Here is a 9,846-nt window from a genome sequence, read left to right as displayed (position 1 = left end):
GAGCACTCTGAAGTTTGAGTCATAGGGTGTCTTTGGTGCACTGGGATGTAATGGGGGTAAAGAAATGTTTGAGGAAATCATGTGCAACAACATGAGGGAGGGGGAGACAATAAGCTCGACTCAGAGCAGGAGGGAGGAATTTGGCTAAAGAGAAGGGTGTGTGCGGGTCAGAACAGAACGTAATGGTATGGAAAAGACAGTGAGGGAGTGGGTTGGCATGGGTGTGTGTTAGGGAGTTAGTATAAAAGCTCTCTCTCTCACTCGCATTTCCATATCTCCTGTGTATTTTTTTGAGGGTTGCGTGTGTGCGTGTGTGTGCGTGACAAGAGGAGTGTGTGTGTGTTTGTGACCTTGCAGTATAGAGGACTGTTACCTCCCTAGGATGCATCAGCTGCTAGTGGTGACCTCAGTGCTGGTGGCACTCTGCTCTCTAGGGAGTGTGGATTCTTCAGCTTATGACAAGATAGTCACCCACAGTCGCATACGGGCCAGGAAAGAAGGGTAAGGAGATGGGATGTGGGGGAGGGACGGCTAGATAGATTGTGTGAAGTCATTTGTTGATGACTTGGAATGCATTGTTCTTAAATTAAATCTGTCAACTCAAATGTCTTTTATATTGATTGGAATGTACAGACCAGAATCTGTACATATTATTGTGTATGTATTGAATGCCCTCAGGAATGTGATACTAATAATTAGGTTATTTTATTAGGAGATTTTAATATAAATTGGAGTGATAAAATAAAAAGGAAAGAGCTAAAACGTAGGTAAAAAGTCATCTGAATTCCAATAGATAATTGAAGGGCCTACGAGGATAACTAGTTCATCAGAGACACTTATTGATTTGGCTTTCACAAATAGACCAGAAAGAATAAAAACATCTTACAATTTGGTGACAGGGCTTCCTGACCACAATATGAAACTGGTTGTAAGAAAACTCTAAAAAGGCATCAAATTTGTTAACTTACACAAAGTTAAATCAGTATATAATCCCTAAACGTCAGTTACCCAGTCTTGAGAATGCAATTAAAGAAATCAATTGCTCATAAAAGTGTTGATAAAAACTGTAAATCTCACAAGGGAGCCACATTTAAATATTAAGCCCATACAACAGTAAAAAAATAAAAGACAATAAGAAGACAATGAAACCACACCAGTACACTGTACAGTTTAGACAGTACAGAAAACAGAACATAAACAATGACAAAAAACAACAACACAGTACTGGTGGTGACATGCAATCATCAGTCCACTAACTAAGATGATTTAAAAATTAAAAAAGCGCCCAATATCAAATGTTGATGTGCCAATGTGTGATCTATTCAGTAACCGAATGCTCCTCAGCACAAATGATGTAAAGGCACGTTTGGTTTTTGTTAGGGGCATTCAAAATCTACGTCCAGAGGGGAGGGGGGAGAACTCTGAGAAAGGTGGGTGGGATGGACCAGTATCCTCAGGGCCAGATTGAGAGTATACTGTTCTGTGAGGTCGGTGATGCTTTTAACATCGGAGCCAGTAATTTGTCCTGCCCATTTTAGTTACCTTAAAATACCATCAACTTTGCCAATTGTCATTATCTTGAATAGGGGTTGTGTCATTTTACTCATCTATGCCTATGTATTTCTTGTTTTACGTGTATGTGTTGTTTTGTTGCGAATTCCACTTGGAGGGCGTCGGGACTCAAATAGCTAAGGAATCACTCTAGCTTTGATTAAGTATACCAAAAGGATTCTAATAAAACAGAGCAATGCATCCGGACCAATAAATGTGCACGGGTCTCAATGGAACATGACTAGTTCAGAGGGTTCACACAAAGGCACTGAAACAATGGCGTACCTTGCCTTTATACGGGGTTCTCTTAAGAGCCCTATTGTTCAAAAGCTCACAAGGCGGGTCATTCACCTTAACATCAGTATTTCTATTGCTGGGTGGTGTGGCGCGGCTTCTGTTTACAGTCTTTGGCAACGTGTCTGTGTGCGTGCGTATTAGGGTCCTTCCTGTGGAGGACCCTTTTGTCCCCTCCATTGTGAGTGAACACGTGGCTTTCTGGCCATACTGCATCCGGTTCTCTTGTAAAATTAATGTTATACCAACACGGTGTCGCCCCCACCTGGATGCCAAGCACAGTACATTTTCTCCTTCACTTAATGTCTGATATGAGTTTTGTTTCATTAGCTTATGCATAAGTTCATTCACAGTGTCTAAATATGATAACAATACCTGAGTACAATTTCTCACAATAATTCACAATACCTGAGTATAATTTCCCACAAATCCCCCTTTTTGCACCTGCTTGGTGCAAATCCTACTGTAAACAAGGAACTGTGTGAAAAACCTTTTAGAATTCATTTTAGTATAAAAACGTGCAGCAAAAGTTTAATATGGTAAAAAACGTATATCCCCCTTTTCACACCTGCAAAGGTGTGAATCCTAACTCTCAATGTTGCCCTATTGGACACCTGGTCCCCCCTGGTCTTATTCACAAAGGGTGGGGTCTCTTGGCCACAGTGGTGTGTATGTGCGTGTGTGTGTGCGTGTGTCTATTCGTCCACAATATACAAGATAATGATCCTCCATCTCTTAGCCTAGACTAACTCTCCCTACTGTAAACACACAAACACACACGCGCACACACATATGAAACCCCAGGGGACAAGAGACAGGGGACCACCTTCTGTGACGTACCAGGAAGCTCCTTTCCATTTGTTAATTGCCAGACTTGACCTGATCAACTCTTTTCAGTCAGAAGGTGGGGGGGGGAAATGGGGACAGTGGATGCATAATTTTCTAATCTGGTTCCTTCAGACATTTTAACTTTTTAAAACTCAACAATCCCCACAATCAATTCTGCTTCTGACATATTTGTAGAGCTGGATTATAACAAAATGTAACAGAGCATCTTATATTATAAAACAGAAGTATTGCAAAACACCTTAATGTAACAAACAAACTATATCCTTATGACAACAAACTTAGCTCATGACCAACCTGTCTTCATTTATGCTGAAATAATGCTTTTACCTTTTGACTTGAATGTATAATGCAAATCGCACACAATGTTTAAGCACATACAACATTTAAAATTTTCAACATTTCCCTCTTCTGGTCTCAGCTTTCGCAACACCACCTTCATGGAAATCCTATTCAGTGATCACAATGAAATGACAAATGTCCCAGCATTAATTATGGAGCACCCCGGAATAAGGCATGGAGTTTTTAACTCCCCCTTTTTTATCTCACTCTGTGAGACTAATGTTTACTCATCCTGTGGACAGATCTATGTACACATTAAATCACAGTACTTTGCAATACTGGATCTATTCCTACCAAATCATCTTTTAACACTTCATTGAAAATGTGAGGATTATGATTAATCCATCTGTATTAACCTAGTTGTCACCGATCTTGCTTGGAACTATACAGGAAATTTAATGAATAATGTTACAAAATTTATAAGGCCCTACAAAATGTAATTTTCCCTACCAAATTGCTTATACCTTTGAGACATGTCTTAACCCTTTAAACATGTCTGTTTACATGAACTTTACCTAATTTGCAGAGTATAAGTTGTTGTTCCCAGTATTTTATGTGTGTTTGTTTTTAGATTGAGAGTCTGTACGTACAACCTGCCCTTCACTTGTGCATCCGAAGTACCAGAACCAGGACGGTCTCTTGCTCCCCCCTTCTCCTTCTCAGTCCATCTTCTCATCGTTGGTCTGTATCTCAGTCTTTTGTTTATGGTGTAGCAGGCCACATGGTTGACCCCTGGAGAGCCCTCTCACCTTAGCATCAGCAAGGCCCCAGCCAGAGTATGCAGACCTCACTCCTTGCTCCATGGTCCAGCACAGCACACTCACAGATGTTGTAAATATTATCAAACATTTGGCCCTGGTCCACTTTCAAGTCACTTTTGGCCAAAAATCGCAGCCAGACCATAAAGCTTTATGGTCTTCAGCTGTGCTGTGGTCTGAGGTGCTGTGATGGTTGTTGCTGGTCTTCTGGTCCAGTTTGTCTCTGATCCCGCAGCTGGAGGAGCGAGATGGACCTGGTTCTGACACTACGAGGCACTGTGTGGCACAAAACAGAACTCCAAAAAGCATTATCTTTTCTTTTATCAATACTCATTCAGTGTATGTCACTCATGTCACTCAAATAACATTTCTTTCTTTCTTGCTGGTTTAACTCTATAAAATCCTCAAACATTCTAAAGAGAAACTAGTTTTGGAACTTATCTCCTCCAAGCTTCAGTTTACATTACGGGTTATGTTTCTGCACAAATTAAAACAAAATCTTAGAGTAGTCTTAATATCCTTAATGCTATGGACACTGTATTATTGCTACTGCATCTCTCCTTCTGAGTTATGTCTCCTACAGCATTCCTATTCCTAATTATGTATTCGTTTTAGCCATTAACACTCTGTCTTGCATCTTGATCTTAAAAGCAACAAAACAAAAGGTTCAAAAAGAAAAGAATCACCCAAATAAAATATTTCCACATCAACTCAATAGTTTAAACAGTTTGTCATGTAAAAACTCAAAATACAAACAAAATCCACAAACAAATTAAGCTTCACTAAAAGCCATTTTAACACCACATCAAATACACATAAATGGAATCCTATATCAGCCTAGACTGGTTTCAATCTTATCCCACCAATAAACTTAGATGACTTGTAACAAAAAGAATGTTTCTTTATTTTCTATTTTTAAGTTGCAAAAAATTTGTACATCAATGTGTAATGTGTTCTTTACCTGTTGTCCTAGTAACAGTAGAACCAACTTTATCACCTAGTGGTTCAATCTATCCAATTTTTTACCTGATATGAGATACTCATTATACTGTATAATTTATGCACCTTACTTTAAAGCAGTCTTAATCTATGACATTAATTTCAAAAACGTTACTACAGTAGGGCCAGTCATATTATAGTAGAAATTTCATCATTTCACTGTCCAAGTTTAAAGTCCCAATTCCAAACTGTAAACTTTGTATTTCTATTATCAACCCAATTCCCCTAAAATGTTTCCCAGCATGAAAAGTATCACAGAGTACTGTAAAGGTAACAAAACAAGAAGCCTCATATTTTTTCTTTCTTAAAACTGGAAATGATCAAAGCAACTTTCCATTTAATCAACTAAGTAATTTAATCAATTACGACTTTCATGTGAATATTTTTAGATCAATGCATTAGTTTGATCAGATCTGCTTTCTTTTAATTTTAACCCTTGAGTTACCTTTTGCCCTGTAGAGGCATTTTGGTTAATTACTTTTAAATGAGGTTTCTTATCTGTGTTTTTTTTTTTTACAGCCCCTTCTGTGGAAGGGTCAAAAACTCATGTTAACATAGAATGTTTACATAAGCATTTCTCTTTTAGTTACTCTCCATTATTGTAGGACACTGCTAATCCCTTAAGTCCCATACCTTAAAACTTCTGTCATATAAGATGGTCCACATTGGATTGCACTTTATTTCTTTGTTTTTTTTTTTTTTTTTAATCCGAATGTTCCCATTTAAATCTAAATTATTATTATTTTTTTTTTTTAAAGCGTTACACTATTTCCCTCTTTTCCCTATTGGGTTTTCTCAGCCTCCCCAAGTACCACTAAGATCTGACAGGACATTACTATAATTTTGATCCATCTCCTAATGGCAGACATACAACAAATAAGCAGACAAGACATACAGACATACATTTAAACATATACCAACTATACCCAATCTGAAAAATGAGCCATTAATAGTTAGTGTTGAATTCTCACCAGCTATGTCCCTCCATAAAATGCACTAAACTTTCTATTTCTTATTTCTTACTTTTTCCTTGTGATATCATAAATTTCACATTTCTTTTCCTTCAATCTACCAGATCTCAGACATAATCCCATCTACTACCTTTGAACACCTCTCTCCGCTTACTCAAATACTTATATTGCAACAATAGTTTAATTACTACATGAGTCAACACTTCTCTTCTGCTTTATTCTCTTGTAGCTATACCCTTGCTTCTATATAACCCACTTTTTTCCTTCTTTCCCTCATTCTTACAACACCCTCTATCTTTGTCCCTTTTCTGTATGTTGTTTTTAATGTAAATGTGCTGTATTTATATAGCGCTTTTCCAGTCTTAACGACTCCTCAAAGCGCTTTTACATCTACAGGAAACATTCACCAGTCACACACCTTCATACACTGTGGCCGGGGCTGCTGTACAAGGTTCCACCTGCTCATCAGATAAACATTCACACACATTCACACTCCGATCGCAGCACCGGGGCAACTCGGAAATCTTTCCCAAGGACACTTCGACATGGGACTGCAGGCAAGGGATCGAACCACCAACCTTCCGATTGGCAGGCAACCTCTCTACCACTGAGCCACAGCCGCCCCTCTGTATGTTTTACTGAATTCCATGTGTGCCCCCGGAGACTATTGTGCCAGTCTTATGTGTAGATTTACTGGAAATGCTGATAATTTTTCTGTTCCTGTGTTTTATCCACCCTCTCCCCTTATCTTGTGTCCTAGTGTCCCTTATGGGTGTGCTGCTCCCTGTAGGTATGAGCATTAAATATTTTTTCTCAATTTGGCACGTAATACGAATTATCAGTTTTGGCATTGTCCTCTAATTCAGTTATACATCCTGTAATTTGATTTCTATTCCCCGCATTATCAGTCCCGCCCTATTCCCAGCATGACAAAATTTATCACTACTATTCTTCTCCTGAGCCCTATTTCTTTTAGGCTTGGTGCCCTCTGTCCAGACTGAGGACTGTCTGGACCTCCTAAGCAGCGCTATTTTCTGCTTTTTTTTGAATCAAATGGTGTGTCCGCTAAAGTGCGGGTTGGAGGGTCTGCTGGGGCACAATGTGTCAGTTGTGCACGGTGCCTATTTACCTTTGACCTGGACCGAGTGTGAAGTAAACTCCTTCACTTTGGACCAGTCCACCTGGGGTTGGCCCCATTCCTCTTGTGGACCTTAACCCTGACCCAGTCTCCACCTTAATGGTCCTCCTCTCGTTCTGATGGTGCTGGCTTCTTTCTCCACCTGGGTAGAGAGGGTTGAGACCAAATAGGTTAGTTCATTCATATAGGCACATTTTCACCTGTTTTACATCACTAAAGGCATATGACCTCCATTATGGGTGGACCTGGCTGTGTGGTCTGCCAGTCAAGATCTCGTGGGGGGAAGGTGCGTCTCTCCCCCTTTTGCAGTCTCATGGCCATGAGTCCAGGGAAAGGCCTCCACCCATTTAATCCTGCTCTCATGGCAGACCTTGGCTATCTTAGCCTTCAACGTTTGGTTGGCCCTCTCCACCAGTCCCTGGGACTGTGGATGTATACCGACCCGAATGAGTGTGTATCCCCGAGCGACCTCAACTTCTCTCAACAACGGGTTGTTAAAAGTGGTGCCATTATCTGACCTGATTCGTCTTGGAATGCCGTACCGTGGTATCAGTTAACCATTTTACTACAGTCTCCCATCTTCATGTGTAGCTGGATAGCTTCTACCCACCTAGAATCTGTCTACCATTACCAACAAATATCTTTTCCCTTGCACACCTTGTCTGCTCCCATATCTTGTAATCTATACTGATGTCTTGGAACAGGCTGTTGGAACCGGGAAGAGCCCATCGGCTTGTGTCACGTGGGTGAATGGGTTGTTGCTTTGTCTGGTCTTGTGATGGTTCTTTCCAAGGTTGTATGGAGGAGGTGGGGTGGTTTGTGAAGTTGTCAATTCTGGGTATAATCTATTTATTTTCTGTGTTTTATCCTGGGATGGGGTATCTTCTGCTGTTATTGGGGGTACAGTTGATTTTGACATGGTGGCCACTAGGCGGAGGGCCAGGGCATGACACTCCTCTTCCTCTTTTCTGGCAGCTCGTTTTGGCCTAGTGAAGCGGAATCTGCCTCTCTTCTTCTCGCTCGCTTTGCATGTTTTTACATTGATTTTGATATCATTTATTTGTAGAATCTGTTGAAAAGTTGGCACTCCTTCCACAGGTATCCAACCAGCCTTCTCCCATGCTGTTACTAATCTTTTCCCCCTTTTCCCCTGACTCTAATCAATAGCCCCTCCCTTTCACTCCCTCTGCTCCTTTCTGCTCTCCCCTCCTTTCTCACCCACTCTGCCCGCTTTCTGCTTCCCCTCCCCTTTTCTCTCTGCAGGCTGTCTCTCCCTTTCTCTGCAAAATTCCTCTGCACCCCCCTTTTTTCTCTTTCCCCTCTTTTCCCTCAAAAATCTCTACTTTTCAATAACCCACAAAGCACCCTATCGAACTTATCCACAGTATTTTTACATGTAATTTTAACCTACGTCTTCAACAGCAAGCACCACAGACGGACCAGAGGCTGGTCATTGTCAACGCTTTACTCGGGCTCACACAATCATTCTTTCCAACTTTCCAATTTATCTCTGCTCTTATCTCTTTCTTTTACTTTCACTCACTCCCTACATCCGCTGAGAACAGCCTTATGGACCGAGACTCCAAATGGTGAACACTGGCTCTGTACGCGCCGAGACTTTCCCTCGGCATGTAGTTTAATTACTCCTACCGGCAAGTTTCAATCTCCCGCGTATCTTAGCTCCAAACTTTGGAATCACCTATGATTTATCAACTCATTCACATTTCCAACATTCATTCTTCAACAGCATTATATACACTCTGTATTTCGCTCTCTATGTTTCCACACTCACACACTTCCACGCGTTGGCCCACCTTATGGGTGAAGCCACTACAACGAACGCTGGCTGGCTATGTGTCCCGGCCTTCCCCCATCAGTATACGACTGCAGCGCATCTATCGACCGGTTTATCGAACCTCCCACAGAACACAGCTCCAAAAAAAAAAATTGGAATGCCTACGCATCCAAGATGCTTCAACTCACCACTCTCCACTCTCATTCACAGAAAAAGTATGCATGCTCAATGTCCACCACACACTTATAATTTTTAGTCTATATTTTTTAATATGTACTCACCCGGAGGTCGATCACTTTAATTTGGTTTATACTATTAACATATGCTGAATTTGATGAAACAGGTTTCAGCTTACCCTTTTTTAGAGAGCTCCCTGTGACCATTCCTCCGCGGTTTGCACAAAATGCCTCCTCTGTCTCGTTCCGGCAGACGTGGACTGTCCGTGGAATCTGGACCGGAGGATTAAACACTTCTAATCCTGATTCCGTGGAATTCCTAAGTTTACCCACTGCTCGAAAACCATCCTCTGCTACCAAATTTGTTGCGAATTCCACTTGGAGGGTCCAAACGTCGGGACTCAAATAGCTAAGGAATCACTCTAGCTTTGATTAAGTATACCAAAAGGATTTATTAATAAAACAGAGCAATGCATTCCGGACAATAAATACGTGCACGGGTCTCAATGGAACATGACTAGTTCAGAGGTTCACAAAAAAGGCACTGAAACAATGGCGTACCTTGCCTTATATACGGGGTTCTCTTAAGGAGCCCTATTGGTCAAAAGCATCACAAGGCGGGTCATATCACCTTAACATCAGTATTTCTATTGGCTGGGTGGGTGGGCGCGGCTTCCTGTTTACAGTCTTTGGCAACGTGTCTGTGTGCGTGCGTATTAGGGGTCCTTCCTGTGGAGGACCCTTTTGTCCGCCTCCATTGTGAGTGAACACGTGGCTTTCTGGCCATACTGCATCCGGTTCTCTTGTAAAATGTAATGTTATACCAACACGGTGTCGCCCCCACCTGGATGCCAAGCAACAGTACATTTTCTCCTTCACTTAATGTCTGATATGAGTTTTGTTTCATTAGCTTATGCATAAGTTCATTCACAGTGTCTAAATATGATCAACATACCTGATTACAATTTCTCACAAA

The 9,846-nt window shown here is 41.1% G+C and overlaps 1 protein-coding gene across 5 annotated transcripts in view; it reads left to right on the top strand.

Annotated features, from left to right (window-relative positions):
* The first annotated feature begins 252 nt into the window (after positions 1-252).
* Positions 253-9,846, top strand: part of LOC116700353 (periostin) — a 32,416-nt gene continuing 22,822 nt past the window's right edge. For 3 of the 5 annotated variants that reach the window (XM_032533460.1, XM_032533462.1, XM_032533459.1), the window contains exon 1: positions 253-501. In XM_032533460.1, the coding sequence (XP_032389351.1) occupies positions 383-501 (119 nt within the window). In that variant the 5' untranslated portion in view covers positions 253-382. The remainder of the gene's footprint in view (positions 502-9,846) is intronic. The other 2 variants (XM_032533463.1, XM_032533461.1) reach the window with 1 other exon arrangement.

Source organism: Etheostoma spectabile, chromosome 13, assembly GCF_008692095.1.
Source record: "Etheostoma spectabile isolate EspeVRDwgs_2016 chromosome 13, UIUC_Espe_1.0, whole genome shotgun sequence".
NCBI classification, from domain to species: Eukaryota; Metazoa; Chordata; class Actinopteri; order Perciformes; family Percidae; genus Etheostoma; species Etheostoma spectabile.
The sequence above is the reverse complement of the archived record's forward strand: the minus strand, read 5'-3'. Positions and strand labels throughout refer to the sequence as shown.